The sequence below is a fragment of the Thamnophis elegans genome, chromosome 11 (assembly GCF_009769535.1).
Source record: "Thamnophis elegans isolate rThaEle1 chromosome 11, rThaEle1.pri, whole genome shotgun sequence".
In the NCBI taxonomy this organism is placed as follows: Eukaryota; Metazoa; Chordata; class Lepidosauria; order Squamata; family Colubridae; genus Thamnophis; species Thamnophis elegans.
The window spans coordinates 13,859,397-13,875,631 of NC_045551.1; the positions used below are offsets into that span (position 1 = coordinate 13,859,397).

At 42.0% G+C, this 16,235-nt stretch overlaps 1 protein-coding gene across 3 annotated transcripts in view; it reads right to left on the reverse strand.

Moving 5' to 3' along the window:
- The window catches only part of PBX1 (PBX homeobox 1), a 316,860-nt gene that overhangs the window by 15,708 nt on the left and 284,917 nt on the right, over positions 1-16,235 (reverse strand). For 2 of the 3 annotated variants that reach the window (XM_032227031.1, XM_032227030.1), the window contains exons 7-8: positions 13,335-13,447; positions 12,113-12,202 (exon numbers count right to left, since the gene is read on the reverse strand). In XM_032227031.1, coding sequence (XP_032082922.1) covers positions 12,113-12,202; positions 13,335-13,447 — 203 coding nt within the window. The remainder of the gene's footprint in view (positions 1-12,112; positions 12,203-13,334; positions 13,448-16,235) is intronic. The other variant, XM_032227032.1, reaches the window with a different exon arrangement.

Genomic DNA, 16,235 nt, shown 5'->3' on the forward strand with positions numbered 1-16,235 from the left:
CCTGAGTCTCTTTGAGAGTGAGCGACATACAAATTAATAAAATAAATAAATAAATAAATGTTGTGCTCCGACCTCTGATGGAATTCTCCTCACGTGATCACATTGCTCTGTGCATTTGATACAGACCAGAAATAAAACCCGGTTTGAAGTTTTGTTTTCCCCACTTGTAATATTTGTCAATATCTAAGTGGTTTCCAGAACTGCAAACCCCTGCTCTGCTCTCAGTCTTCAGGAGTGCAACCTTTTTAATACAAGATTGAGGCAATCACTTCCAAGAGGTTGACTGAAGTTCGACCCTAAGCCATTTGCCTGGATGTCTGGTGTTCTGGGTATGGTGGCTTACAGATTTACCAAGCCTAAGAAGGATCACTCTCATTCCCGGATGAGATCCCAGCAAACCATATTGCTGGGACTGCACATCTGCCCAGCTTGGTCTGCTCCCACATTATTTATAGTAAGGCAGGCAGCTCATTGTTTACCATCTCCTGGAAGATGCAGCCAGCTCATGCTCTTCCACATTCTGACCATGCAAGAGGCAGCAGCAATTACTGAAGATTATCAGCCCAACAATGACAAGCTGCATAAAGAGAGACACTGAGCCAACGCTGCCGCCCGGAGACTGGCATATTCAAGTACACTCAGGACATTAATAGCAATTTACGTGCCATCACTGAGAAAACACCACAATGCCCTGTTGGCAGCCTCTTATTTTGAAGCCTGTTATTTGTGGAGTTACAAGCTATAATCACAACAGAAACCTTTCAAAACCCTTATCTTCAATGACACACCAAATCTATTTCAGAACTGTAATTGCTATGTCACTGGAGAGTTGCTGCTTAATGCACTCAAATGACATTTAGTGTTTGCAGGGTCATTATAAGAATCAGAAAATGTGGAGAAGAAAAGAGAGAGGAGGGGGGAGGGAAGAGTCTTCTATTGTGCACTGAAATATTTTTAGAAAGGGCTTTATTGCAGTTGCCCAATTAAACAGGAGGGATAGATATAATCTTTGTACAACATAGACATTCTTATTATTTAAGGCTTTACCCCCCATCCCAGGGTTTCTGAAGAGATGCTCTGAGAATGAAGAACATGCCCTTCCCCATTGCTGGAGACATGCTCATCCCCCCCCCCCGCCCCAGTGCTTTTGAAGGGCACAGAAGTTTTAGGGAATAAGTGAACTTATATATATATATTTACCAGGGGTTTGTGACACTAAATATATACCTTCTTCCCTGGCTTCAGCTGATAAGGAGGAGAACTTGTGGCTTAATGGCTAAGACGTTTGCCTAAGATGTAATATAGCACAGGTTCGAATCCCAGTAAGGGTATGGCTAGCTGATGAGAGCTAAATAGCTTGAAATAGATCTATACTAGTCTCCCTTTATTTATTTATCAGCACAAATATAACACAAAATGTGTAACAAAGGCAACAGTAAAAATATTGGGTTTCTGTCGTGATGGACTCTTGTGACGAGCCGATGACAGATAATGGAAGCTGTTAGCTTCCTCCCATAATTGGGGCTTACCAGGGGTTGTGACACTATATATATATATATATATTTCAATTTCACTTTGGGGAGAAAACTTTGGCACATTCCCACCAAGCACCAGCCCTACCACCCAATGAGAAAGTACAGTAGCTCCATTTAATAGCGATTAATTATTACATTGTTTGCTGGAGCTCACATGCTATTGTTTTTGTCCTCATTCCCATATGCAGTTTCAGAGGTGACATAACATTGTTCTTTCAAGGGCAATTTCCTAGAGGTGTTATTCAGGGACTAATTCTGAGTAACTTCAAGCATTGCTGGATCTCTCTTTACAATAGCTCTCTCCTTACAATAGAAAACTTATGGAAGATGAATCTAGAATTCACATGGAGATTGCCACATGCTGTGGAATATGGATATAGAAATAGCAAACAGACTTATATACTACTACACAGTGCTTTACAGCACTCTCTGAGTGGTTTATAATATCAGCATATCGCCACCAACAATCTGGATCCCCCATTTTACTGATCTCGGAAGGGATGGAAGGCTGAGTCAACTTTGAGCTGGTCAGGATTGAACTCCTTGCATGTGAACAGAGTTAGCTTGCAATAGTGCATTCTAACCACTGTGCCACCACGGTTACTACATAAGTTCCTACCAGGGGTGGGTTCCTGCCGGTTCTAACCGGTTCGGTAGAAGAGTTTCCAGAAATCTACCATACCGGTTAGAAGAGGTTCGTCACGGAGTGCCTGCCCCCTCGCTCGCTTGCCCCACCTGTTCCATCGCCGCTCACAGGCGGTAGCTTGTGCGGCACGGCCGGCCTCCTAAGACCTTCCCAAACTTGCCTAGGAGACATGGCCACCAGTAAAGCATGGAGCGTTCCAGGGCATCCCTGCTCCCCACTGGTTCCCCACCTCCTTTCCCCGTGAAATTTTCCAAGGTGTGGTTTTCCTCCTATCCCTTGTGCCCAGCTCCCACTGAGCTCCGGTAAGGAGAAGAGCCTTTGGGGAGTGAGGAGGGAGGAGCTGCACGCAGGGGACCATGCCAGCTGGGCAACCGGCAAAGGCAGGAAGGTTCTCGGGAGCACTGAGAACCTTCTTGCCTTTGCTGGACTTCGCGCTCTTCTCCATGGACTCCTCGCGACTGCAACAGACATCCAGAAGCGGCTTTTGTGGCTAATGGGGTTTGGGCTTCCAGCTCGATAGCCCCTGCCGCTTCTGAACATCTATTGCAATCGCGAGGAGCGCGCAAAGTCCAGCGGAGGCAGGCAGGTTCTCGGCGTTCCCCAGTCACTTTCACAGCTTGCCAGAGTGCTGAGAACCTGCTTGCCTCCACTGGACTTCTCCGCGCTCTTCTCTGCACTTCCCGGCAGGCGAGCGAGGATCAGACTGCCTGATCCTTGCTCGCTTGCTCGCCCACTGGCCTGCCTCAAGGCAGCTCTGGCTACCTCCATCCTTCCGCGCCGGCAGCTGCAGCGACGTCATAAGACGAAGTCCGGGAGAGCCGAGAACTTTTCTGCCTCTGCTGGACATCTTGATGATGTCGACGCAGCCCCCAGGCGTGGACGGACGGAGGTAGCCAGAGTGGCAAGCCAGCGAGCGAGCGAGCGATGGAGGATTAGGCTGTCTGATCCTTGTTCACGTGCCCACTGGGCTGCTTGGCGCAGCTCTGGCTACCTCTGTCCTTTCACGCCCAGCAGCTGTGGCGATGTCATCAAGACGAAGTCCAGCGGAAAGGTTCTCGCCACTCCCGGAGAAGAATGTGAAGCTTCTATGCTTAATTTTATGTTAGGCTTATTAGCATTATATAAACTTGTTTGAGATGGGTGGCCAGGAAATTGAAAAACAAATAAATAAACATTAGGTTTATAGTCCTTCTCTGATTGGAGTCTTTTGGAGTTTCATGTTTAAAATGTCTGCCTTGTTCACAAATGTAACTCTAGGCTCCAGCCAGGTCTGATTTAAAGCAGGGGTGTCTAACTTTGGAAACTTTTAAGATGTATGGACTTCAACTCCCTGGAATGCTGGCTGGGAAATTCTAGGAGTTGAAGTCCACCAGTTTTAAAATGCCAAGGTTGGACACCCCTGGTTTAAAATGAAAAAGGGGGAGACACAAAGACACTTCCCTGTATTATCTGTGCACAATTTGAAGAAAATCTCTTTCCCAAGGGAGATTTATAGCCTCCCGAGAAGCTGCTTGAAGTTCACCACACAGGAGAGGGTAAGAATTTCTCTTGAGACAAAGCTTTTCCTCACAATGTGGTGGGACAATAATAAATGGAACAGGGTTTTTTTTAGCACCGCATTTTGATGGGCAGCTGTTTTTTCAACCTCCTCCTCTTGTGTGAAAAGGAAGTAGTCGCCTTGTTTTTAATTTTGGACCGAGACTAAAACTGTGTGGATCCTGATTGGAATATAGGTAGAGTCCTTGACCATTTGTTTAATGACTGTTTGCTTGCACTGAAAAAAAGGGGGTGTATCATTTTTCACACTTATGACCATTGCAGAATCCTTGTGGTTATCTGATAAAATTCAGACACTTGGCAAGTGGCATGTATTTATGATGGTCATGTTGTCCTGGGGCAGGGGTGGGTTTCAACCGGTTCGCGGCGGTCCCTGCAAACCGGTTGGTCACCGAACCCGGAAGTAAAGTAACCTCCGGGAACGGCGAAGGGCGCGCCCGCCCGCCCGCGGGTCCTTACTCGGTTTTGACGAGTTCTGCCCTTCCACGCATGCGCAGGACGCATACAGCGCCCTGTGCAATCATCCAGGAGCAGCTGGAGCATCGCGCAGACGCTAGTACGCATGCGTGCACCATGCGCGTGCATGAGGACGCCGCCGGCCCCTTTCCAACCGAACCGGTTGGAACGGGGCGAGAAACCCACCCCTGTCCTGGGGTCATGTGAAGACATTTTGCAAGCAAAGTCAATGGGGAAGCCAGATTCACTTAGCAACTTTGGCTAGAAAGGTTGTAAAATGGGGCTAAACAGGGGTCCTCAAATTATGGCCCGTGGGCCAGATACGGCTTGCCGAAGCCATTAATCTGGCCCGCATGGGACCATGAGGCTGCCCCGCCTACATTGCCCAACCTATATCCCCCCACCCTCTGGAGGTCGAGGCGGCCAAAACAGGATGCACACAGAGGCCCCCGCCGCTTCTAAGCTTGCTGCCTAGTCGCCTGCCTGCTCCTTGCATCCATCGCATAGGAGAGCTGCGGATTCTGCCTGCTTTTTTTTTCCTTTATGCTTTTAATGTTTTTTTTAAAATTTTATTATTGTGTCTAGAATATTTTTAATGCTTTTATTTGCATGTACTTTGGGAGATTTGTGTGTTTCTGTAGTGAATTCACTACAGAAATAAGCACAAAATCTCGCAAAGCTGCCTTGCACCAACCTGGCCTGCCCATAGAAAAGCAGCCACTTTGAGACACATAAAATTTATAACATTTTTTTTTTTTGCTTTCTATGGGCAGGCCAGGTTGGTGCAAGGCAGCTTTGCCAGATTTTGTGTGTTTCTGTGTGATACCTGGTTGTTTAGGTAAGCCGCGTGAGCGATAATGGGTGTACCTAGATACACCCATGTTACACCTATCCTCCGTGAGCTGCACTGGCTCCCCATTGGTCTCCGGACACGCTTCAAGGTGCTAGTCGTTACTTTAAAGCCCTACATGATTTAGGACCTGGTTACCTGAGAGACTGCCTCCTGCCATTTACCTCCCAAAGACCAATAAGATCACACAGATTGGGCCTCCTCCGGGTGCCATCGGCGGGTCAATGTCGGCTGGCGACCCCCCGGGGGAGGGCCTTCTCTGTTGCTGCCCCGGCCCTATGGAATGATCTCCCCGTAGAGATCCGGACCCTCACTACTCTTCCGGCCTTCTGTAAGCCACTAAGACCTGGCTGTTCCGGCAGGCCTGGGCTGTTGATCAGCATCCAGCCCCATTTTAAGTGGTATGTATGTTGTGTAATTTTAAATAACTGTATTTCTATTTTTAATTTTTATATTCCCTTGTTGTCTGTAAGCCGCCCAGAGTCCCCCTGGGAGTGGGCGGCAGACAAATGCTAATAATAAACTAATTGTGCTTCCTGGTTCTGTGAGCTTCCTGGCACTGTCCTTTATAATTTCCCACAATACCTTGATGGTTTTTATTCCAGTGGCTTTGTCTTTCCTGTCCTTAGGGTTAGGGGAAAAAACTGGTTTCATCTACAGTCTTTTGGGGGGGGGGAATTGTTATTTTTTTGGGTTTTCCTGGCACTGTCATAGTTGGGTGTGTGTGTATGTGTAATGTCCCGCAGTTATCTACACATTAATAATGATCAAGTACTAATAATATTTCCTTATACATTTTAGTGACCTTTCCTTACATAATTGGTGTTTTCTTTCATACTTTTAGATTTCTAATTTCTATTTCTGCTAGTTAGCAATTGATAAAACAAATCTCACGTGAAAAAAGTATTCGAAGCCTTCTTGATTTTAATTGTCAATTTATTCATTCCTGCACATTCTAATATTATTCATTTTCATATCTTTGTTTTTCCACTGTTGTGCAAACACAATTCTAGCAGCTGTTAACATGTGTAAAATTAAATATGTATTGTATTCCTTTTGAAATGCCCAACCAAATATTATTGGTTTTAAATCTATATCTTGCTTTACCATTGCTTCTAACCATGACACCACTAACTCTTGAATAGCTATTTGGTCTGTCCTAAGTACTGAACCTAATTCATATATTCCTGTTTTTTGAACTGAGGAATAAATTTCAGAAAAAGAAATTTGTATTGCTCTGTGAATCTACCTATGACATTCATTTTGATCTAACTTCTTAGATGAAAAACTATATCTTTCCTGTTTGTTGGGGGACATCCTTCCTGAAAAGACTGTACATTGTTGGGTGAAAACAGAGGTCCCTTCTGTTACCTGTAGTATAGTCCTCAGCGTACAACCACAATCGAGTCCAATATTGTTTTAGTTCTTCTGCAGTTCGTATTATTTAACAGGATGAAGAGGCAACAGAGTATGACCGCTAGGACAGTCATCTTTCCTATGTAAGTAGCTGTTTTATTGCTTTGTATGCTTGTTTCATCCTTAATATAGTAGTGCAAGCAATTATAGTCTACCTTTCTATATCTCTTTGTGCAGGCCATTTATTGGAGCAAGGTGGTCAATAGGTGACTTCAACACACAAAAGGACAGTCATCTTCCTTTTCTATTATTTTGTGTGCTGGGTTCATCCTAATGCAGTGCATGCATTGAAAGAGTTCATTTCTGTGTCTCTTCTTTGTGCAGGCCATTCATTGGAGTCAGTGATATTGAAGACTGGCAAGGACAGGCATCTTCCTTCTGTAAGTAGCTCTTTTATTGTTTTGTGTACTTATTTTAATCTTATTTAAGAAGTACACAAAATAATAAATTTCCTTTTTTATATCTTTCTGTAGATCATCCATTGGGGCAAAGAATTCAGTGACATCGTCTTGGCCACTTCCACCTGATCACATGACTGCCAAGCCACTCCCATATGGTCACATGGCTGGCAAGCCACTCCCACCCAGTAACATAGCTGGCAAGCCACTCCCACAAAGCAGGCTACACCTATAGAAGAGGTTCCAAAAAATTTTGAAACCCTCCACTGGTTCCTACATAAACCTGTGTCATACCAAGATGAGAGAAATCTTCATTCCCAGGAACATGCTTTCTCTTCCATCCCTCTCCCATTCTAAATTTTGCACAGAAAGGATTACTTCAACTGTGCATCAATTCCTATCATCAAATTACACATAGGGGAGAGAGAGAGAAAGAGAGCACACACGTTGAGAGCCATTTTTAAAACACTGTGCTCAAAGCCCTCTTCACCAATTTCAATCACAGTTAGAAGAGTTGAACCTATCGATCCTAGCTCTAGCTCATCTTCAAATTTTACCCAGTTTTACTAAAAGAAAGAAAGAAAGAAAGAAAGAAAGAAAGAAAGAAAGAAAGAAAGAAAGAAAGAAAAGCGATCAGAAAACCCCTAAAGTAATTCATATTTTCTCAGGGTAGACCATGGAACAACTAAAGCCCCATTTTCATAAAAACTACTCCAGACAGGCACTGAATTTGACTTTGCAAACGCCAGATAGGAGTTCTCCATGTCTTAAATTGAATGTCCTAATATTTCTTAGGTCTGAACAGTGCATTAGAAAATGTACTAAACTATTAAAACTGTAATGACCAAAACTTACCTTGCTTTATCAGAGAAAAACCAGAACCACTCCTTCCCCTTAGAAATATATAGGCATGTTCCTGTGAACACCTATTTACTGATTAGTGATCCTAGCATGTGACATTCTGGAAGCACACAAATTACTATATATAAACCAATATAAATCCTAGTCCTCAATATCTGATTCTAGCTTGTACATATCTATTGCCTAGCAAAATAATAAAAAAAGCAGTTGGATGAAAGTTAAAAAATAATAAAATGTTTTAAATTTCTGTTAATTACTTTTTGTGAAGCCAGGCATTAAATCTTTTCCATCATTGGATCATTTATGCACAAAAAGTCCAATTTCAATACCTTATATAGGATTTCTTAATCAGATGTTTCAGGCAATCTATCTGGCTTCTGCCCAATTTGCATAAGAATATATTCCAAATCTACCCCTGTCTGCTGCATTTGTGCAATTTATTAGGAAACAAAATCTTTTCTGTTAAAGTAAGCCAGTCTAGTATATTAGGCAAAAGTAGGACACCAAGTCTTTGTATCTTGCAAAGTCCAATTTAGATAAGTAGCCATTCATGCTTACAGATTCCTGACCTTCCGTTTGAGTAAAGCAAATACACTTGATATCATCTTTTTTTAAAGTAATGTTTAGTTTGACCCTAATTCCAGATCCAGTTCTAGGGACACAAAGGAATCTGATTAAGATATTTGCTGTAAAATATGAAATGGAAAAACTGTCTTTGGATTATGTGGCTAAAATGAGACTAGCAAACTAAAACTAAATCAAAGGTGAGACTAAGGAATTTAAAGAGCCAACAGCTTACTGTCATTGTATATTGAAGTGGGAATTGCCCCAAAGGTTTGCTCATCAAAGATGACAAGTTTTCCAATATTAAATCTAATAGTTGACGAGAATAGTAAAATGTTTCATTGAAATGGTGTTTCCAATTAATAAGACAGTAGTAAAAATATTACAATGTACTTACTTTACAAAAAATTAGAAATTAAATTAATCAGCTTCCTAAGGGAGCATTCCCCTTTTCTCATTTACAGACAGAAGATAATGCCTCTTCTAAAATGGGGCACGCTGTCATAATTTCTGACTGTCGCTGAATAAATGGTCTGAGGACTACCTGTATTCAAATTGATGCCAGTGACTCAATTTGCTATTGTGATAGCAAATTCCATGATTTAAAATACTGTGTAAGTATTTTTTTTAATCTGATTTAAATGTTTCACCAGTCAGTTTTACTATTTTTGGTACTGTACATAGAAATAAAGATTTTTTTTTCTACTTGTTTAGGACCATGTATAATACAATACATCTACCTATGCTTTCCATTCCATTTTCCTTTTCATATTTGGTTATTTTACAGGTGATCCGCCTATGTACATGATACCCAGTGCTTTGTGTAATGTGTGGGTGGTTGATACTCCCTGCTTCTGAAAGTCATGCTGTCTGTCCTTCTGTCTGTCTATCAGTCTAAGCTAGTCTCTCTCTCTCTCTCTCTCTCCCTCCCTCCCTCTCTCTCTCTCCTCCTCCCTTTGTCTGGGGATCAGTTCTTGGGGGGGGGGATTAGGATTTATTTGTAGATAAGTATCGTATCTTATCATGATCCATCACTGATTCATTTACTCTTCAGCATTAAAGAGCCAGAATGGAAATGAATTCAACTAACAACAGAGGTTAATATAAAATGATTGGCTCTTTCATGTGGCATTTTCAAGCCTAGTTTTCTGCAATGGGTTTATATAAGCAGACATAATTGTCTGCACATGTTCAGTTGCATTTGCTTCAGATTACTTTGCTGTTCTGCCTGGTGACATCAGACATGGCGCTAATATGAGAGGCATAGGATACATGTACTGTATAACTCAGATGCACCCAGTTTGGTATTGAAAAATAATTCAAATAGCACACTAGTTCAATCTGAGAATGACTTTCTGCGTTTCCATTTTACCAACCTGTGTTTTCCCCAATTCTTAATGAGTAGTCCGTCCGTCCGTCCGTCCATCCATCCATCCATCCATCCATCCATCCATCCATCCTTTCCTTCTGATATACACTGATATAAATATTCATGAAATATTGCAATATATAACCATTAGAGGACATTCACTACATCACAGGATGTTGGAGTGATAGGGAACAAAGTGAGATGCCCGTGAAGCCATATTCTGTCTGACATAAAAGGATGCCCCTATTTGGCATTTTTTAAATCCTGAGAACTTTGAAAATACTCTAAGAAAAGGGCTGCCGTGAGATTTGCATAGTATAAAATGGCTGCCATAATAGACGTAACTAATTCCAAAATATCATTTATCAGAAAACATTGGTGAGAGCTCCCCGTCATCTCCTCTAACTTGTTCATTAAGTTTATCCTCTAGCCTGCCTTTCTCAAGATACATTGCAGTTTACAATGTCTGTATTTTGCTGGGCAGATGAGCATCTTTTTTAAAAAAAACTATAGGGTTGCGATCACTTTTTCTATTCTAAAAATGCCTACTGGGCCTATGTGGGGCCCATAGCATTTCTGAAAATAAAGATAATGCTGAGGGCAGGCTGTCTGTTCTGCAGCATGATGTCTTCTCATTTTTTAATTAATGAAATTGTAGTCTCTTCCTCCCCACCTTCCCACTAGGCCACCTGAAGTACTTTTACTCCATCCATCTAACTTCTGGTATCAGAATAAGGCTAGGAGAAAAGCGCCTGTAGGGACAGAGGTATAGGCTGATTTGACAGATTGAAGGCTATGCCAGGCATGTTTACATGTCTCCCTCACTCACATAAAGTGAGAGGGGAAAAATCTAATTTTAACATGATAAAAGCCCCTGGTTGAAGGGAGTATCTTCCTCACTTTAGGTATTTTTCTTCAGGCTTAATCTTATCTTCCAAAATAAACCAATCTGGGATGAAAGTGCTTGGCAAAGAAACAAGTGAGAAGAGGGCCTCATTAAATCTCCCTCCTCCCATTTTTATGTGAATAAGGCTGCTGTGTGGGCAGCCTGTGTGACTGTCCTGTTTGTGTAAAACTCCCCCATGAATATTCAGTGTGTAGAATAGCTCCAAGTCAACTATGCTATAATGCTACCTTCAGCAATACACCACCACCACAGCAAAAGCAAACATTCTCATGACTGAACAGTTGTTTGGAATCCTGCACAGGTGGACCTCTAAAGCTGAGTATTTAAATACCTGGATTTTTCTGCTTACGAATTTGTAGAGGGGAAAACAAATGAAGAACACAATGAAAGATGTAGTCTTGGCAAGCAGTTGTCTTACCCCTGATGCTTTTGTTTGAAATTGATAAAAGCTCATAGAGAATGCCCACACTCAGTGACGGTATGGTGTACAGTCCCATTGGCAAAAGACTTGTTTAGCTCAGCAAAGCTTTGAGCATTAAAGGCAACAGAACTCTTGAATTTTCTGGAGAAGATGGTTAGGAAACATGTACATCTATTTCCTCCCTCCCTCCTCCCAAAGCTGGCATTTGCGTTGACCAAGGCATGCATGAAAACAAAGAAACAAAGCACATTTTACCCTTCTACTAGTTTCAGGTCACCCCTTGAGTAGCGCTCCCTCTTTGACCTTTGAAATTGGTAGAAAGAAGTCCCAACATTGTGTGTGGCAGCCTCCTTTTCCAGGCTGCCTTCTTCTCCCAGTTTTCTGTCATCACTATTGAGATGGTGGATGATTGATTTGAGAAATGAAGTTGGATTGCTGTCCCAAATCTACATTCGGTTCTCCTTGTGACTGTCTGATCAATTTCACTCCGTAAGACACAGCTTGTCGCTATGAATTTTCATGCTAGTCACAAGCAGGCAGGCGCAACTCAGAACAAGTAGAAGATGTCTCCATTCCACTCCAGCTTTCTTTTTATTTTCTTAGTTTTTGCATTATACCAATAATTATTGTTAGGATTATCAGCCTGCTTATTAATCGGGTAGTCATCTGTTTTGTTCGACAGTGATTGGAGTGGGAGAGAGAGAGAGCTATCCTATTTTTTGATGGCATGTTCAGCTGAATTGGGCCTCAGCCTTTGGCCATCTTGCTGGAGATGTCTGGCTCCTGCTTTGTGGTGATATACCCTACTGCCATTGTACTAGGTGTCACCTGTTTAGCAGCCCCTCTCAGCAGAACACAAGTGGCCGCAGGTGCCATGTGAATGCTGATTCTGTTTGACAGCTGTAGACGCCAGCTGCCTGAATAAGGCCTGCCCACTTGCCACTTTTTGCAGCTAGAATTCTGCCATTGGCGGGACCGATACAAAAGCAATAAACTAGGTGACCGTAAAGCTAAGATAAGTCCTATTAAGTGGCATTTGAGCCCTATGGCTTTGAAATAATTGGGAGCAAAAGAACAAAAAGGAAAAGGAAGAGTAGAAGAAGAAACAGAAAAGGAAGCCTATTTTTCTTACACTGATGCCCTGCGGACTATACATCTGACTTGCTGTGAGCCCGTCACTGTATCCTCCTGTCTGGCTGATAACATGGCGAAGGGTATCCACCTAAACAGACCAACAACAAAGAAAGAATTAGGAACATGTATATTAGAGAAGAAAGATTTCTTTGGAGGTCATTATAATATGAGTATTAGTTCACAGATTTCCCTATGATCTCTTTAAAGAGTAAAAAGTGAAGCTGCCTTCCACCCATATCCCCATGTATAACAGTCTGGATTTTAAAATGATGAAGGAAAAAAAATATACAAAAGGAGCAGGAAGTTGCTGGGATTTCTTTGGCAGCCTTACCAATTATGCGGAGGGAAGAAACTTTTTCCTAATCTGTTAAGTGTATTATTTATTCATCGATCACATAATCCAAGATTTCTCAATGCCACCTGGGCGACTGAAGGTATAAGTGAACCTATGTGAGTTTCGGTGTTATGTGAATCCCTCTGCATCTGAGGCTCATCCTCTTATGAGTTATTGCTGTAGGCGCTTGGCACTTTCAGTCTAACAGTACGGTCTGCACTGATTTTAACGGCACTGTCAAAGGATGGACATTTTTGGATAGATGGCAATATTATTAAGAACCCCAGTGAGATGTGATAGGGAATTCCAAATGAGATGAGGCACAGGTAGAATGAGATTCCAGAAAAAAATGTGAATACTCATGAGGCTATAATGGCAATACCTTTTCTGTTCTAACTACTGCCTCAATAGTAAATCATGTGTTTCTGACTAAATTTTTTAACCCCCTTGCTTATCATTCTGGTTTCTAAGAAAGGATGGCAGGATTTGGTATGATATTGAAATAGGGCTAAGGCCCTTCAGCAATGTACCAACATTTCCTTATTATTAAGCTAGGTAGAAGATAAAAACATGGAAGACTGAATAATAAACTCAACGTATAAATGTATGATCTCTTCTCCCAGAAAATCCACTAAACAAATTGGCACTCATTCAAAATATTGATTTTCCTCCTATGAAGCCAGAGCCAAATGCATTCACAAAATGTAGGCAAATTCCTTATATTTTCCCCTGCTGTTTTTTTTCTCCTTTTGTTTCATTTTGACGGATTTGATGGCTGTTGAGTTCAATTCCTCTCTTAGGACAGTAATGGGGGAAGCCAATAGGATCCAAGCCCTTCCTTCTGACCCTGATGCATTCACTGGCAGTACATCCGATGGATCCCTACCTGTGACTGCACGTTGGCTCCAACCTGGGCCCCTTGGTAAGAATCCCCATTGAGTGACTGCACGCTCATGAACAAATCTCCAGAGTTTGACATGTTAAAAGAACTGGAAGAACCTGGAAAGGAAAGAGCGAGGCACCTGAATCATAGAAAGGAAGAGAAGCAACCACTTGCCTCTCAGCCAAGAAAGAAAGAATGGCATGCAAAGCAACCCCAAACAGAAAACAATATGGTCAGGTTAGTAGCACAGAGAAAAGTGCAAGCAAACATAATTTTTTTTTAAAAAAAATATAATAGAGAGGGTATAAGAGCTACAAATTTTACATTAAAAAAGACTTCCCTCCCTCTCTTTTTAATGGTTTTCAGCCATGGCACGACAAAACCCACGCTCGACTAAGCCGCGCCCGATTAAACCGCGTCGCTGACGTCATCAACAGGGCGACAACAGCGAGCGCGGAGAAAGAAGGGCGCTTTAAATAGCGCTTTGAAAGCAAGCCGATTCAACTTAAGGTAAGGGTTAGGTTTATGGTTAGGTTTATGGTTAGGTTTATGGTTAGGTTTATGGTTAGGTTTAGGTTTAGGTTTAGGTTTAGGTTTAGGGTTAGGTTAAGGGTTAGGGTTAGGGTTAGGTTTAGGATTAGGTTAAGGGTTAGGATTAGGTTAAGGGTTAGGTTTAGGGTTAGGTTAAGGGTTAGGTTTAGGGTTAGGTTTAGGAGGGTTAGGTTTAGGTTTAGGGGTTAATTTTAGGTTTAGGGTTTACAGCGTGCTTCTGTCTCCGCGCTGTTGTCACGCTGTTGATGACGTCAGCTACGCGGTTTCGTCGAGCGCGGTTTAGTCGAACGCGGTTTTGTGGTGGAACCATTTTCAGCAGGAGATAGTCTTCCAGATCTTGATTTGTGGGGTAGTTCCAGTTTGGGGGGGGGGATGACGAGTTTGTTATGGATAACATTCTAATAGCTTAACAAGCATTGATATTTTCTGCAATGATGTCTGGAAGACAGAATCTTATTATTCTAAAGTAACTTCCATAAATGTAAATGTATAGCTAATGAGTACAACATGCCATGCTTAGACGCTGTCATTTTCAGAAGGGGTGCTGGTGACAACCCATAATGAAGCTGTTATGGCCAGTTTGGCAGGGTAGTGAAATGTGGCATGAAAAACAGACTCAATAGTTGCATTCTGTATTGTCTATCCAGAGATCCCACACATCTACATCCAGAGAGGAGCATGTGTCATTTGCTGGGCGGAGGAGAAAATGGGGCATAAGACTTTGGCCATGCTCTCTTTACCCTTTCCAAGTTATGTCAAGTCATACTTGAAACTAATTACATGCAGATATTATCTTGATTATCAGTTGAGTCTGAAAAGGCAATTCTAAGCACAAAACATTTTCAACTTTCTCCCGTATCTCCTCTCCCAAATATGCCTTAAAAGTGGCAAACTAACTGAAGTGCATGAGACAGGCTGGAAGGGTTTATTTTTTGAAACTCTCGTGCAACTCAGTATGTTAAGTATGAGAAAGCTCAACGTGCAAGGTTTAGTGCTAAACATGACATTAGGCTTGAAGGGAGAGACTTCAGGGCCCAGGTCAGCGCCACTGCATTACTGCAGTGCCAAGCGTTCAGTGCTTCCGCTTGAAAGATACACAGTTGCTTGGCTCTTTGCTAAACTGCTCAACAGCAATACGCAGGCAGATGCTCTGTGTAACATCTACTCTACTACACTACTTTAGCTCTGCAAAGCCCTTTACTTAATCTTTAGTTCTCAAAGCAAAGTGAGAAGACACGTTTGGAAAAGAGTATGCTTATTATTTCTCTGCTCCGGCTAGTCTGTGCAAAGTCCTTTGCCTCTCAGAGGAGAAATTCTAGAATACAACAATAGTCACTAAGAGTGAAAAGTTCTTGCAAGTCTAAGAGACTCCCGTTGCCTTCGCCAGGTTTTGGAATAAATCCTGAAACTGTGACCAAATAATTCAGGAAAAGCAATGGATTTGCAATGGATAATCCAAGAAATCTGCTGGCGATTACCTTGAGTCATTTTCAATATCTCTCATTCCCTGCATTGCACTTCTTTTTAGAGTGCAATGATATCAATGTTTTGTCTTGTGTGACACTATCCTCTGAGCATAAAGGAGCTTTCCCAACTTTTAATTACTTAATTCTCACAGGAATGTCTTAGGAATAAAAGTACACCGCCCCCTCCAAACAGATGGCCTCAATAATTAATCTAGATTTTCAAGGTCATGCTGTACCATCATGAAGAGCTTGTAGGAACTCTATGTACCATCCTGTTTAAGTCTCTTGAGCGGAATAGCTACTTTCTTCTTGCTGTGGTATTTGTGCATGAACATGTTTTTTGTTTTTCATGATATATTCTTCATAACATTTATGCACATCTCTAACTGGAAAATATATTTTGTTGCTTCCCTCATAGATACAGAATAGGTAAACTTGGCTATTATGTATATTGTGCTAATGCATAGCAGTAATTGTTGAGATTGCCCTTTGTGTCATCTGTGGTGCTGCCTCAGCATTTTTGGCAGTAATATAAAATTATAGAAGGGGGAAACATCGAGTATACAGGTAGTCCTCAACTTACAACCACAACTGAGCCCAAAATTTATGTTGCTACCGTCTGTGAGAAATTTGTTCAATGGGTTTTGTCCCATTTTACGACTTTTCTTGCCCCGTTTGTTAACTGAATCAGTGCAGTTGTTAAATTAGTAATAGCAATAGCAATTGCAATAGCAGTTAGACTTATATACCACTTCATAGGGCTTTCAGCCCTCTCTAAGCGGTTTACAGAGTCAGCATATTGTCCCCAACAACAATCTGGGTCCTCATTTTACCCACCTCGGAAGGATGGAAGGCTGAGTCAACCCTGAGCCGGTGAGATTTGAAC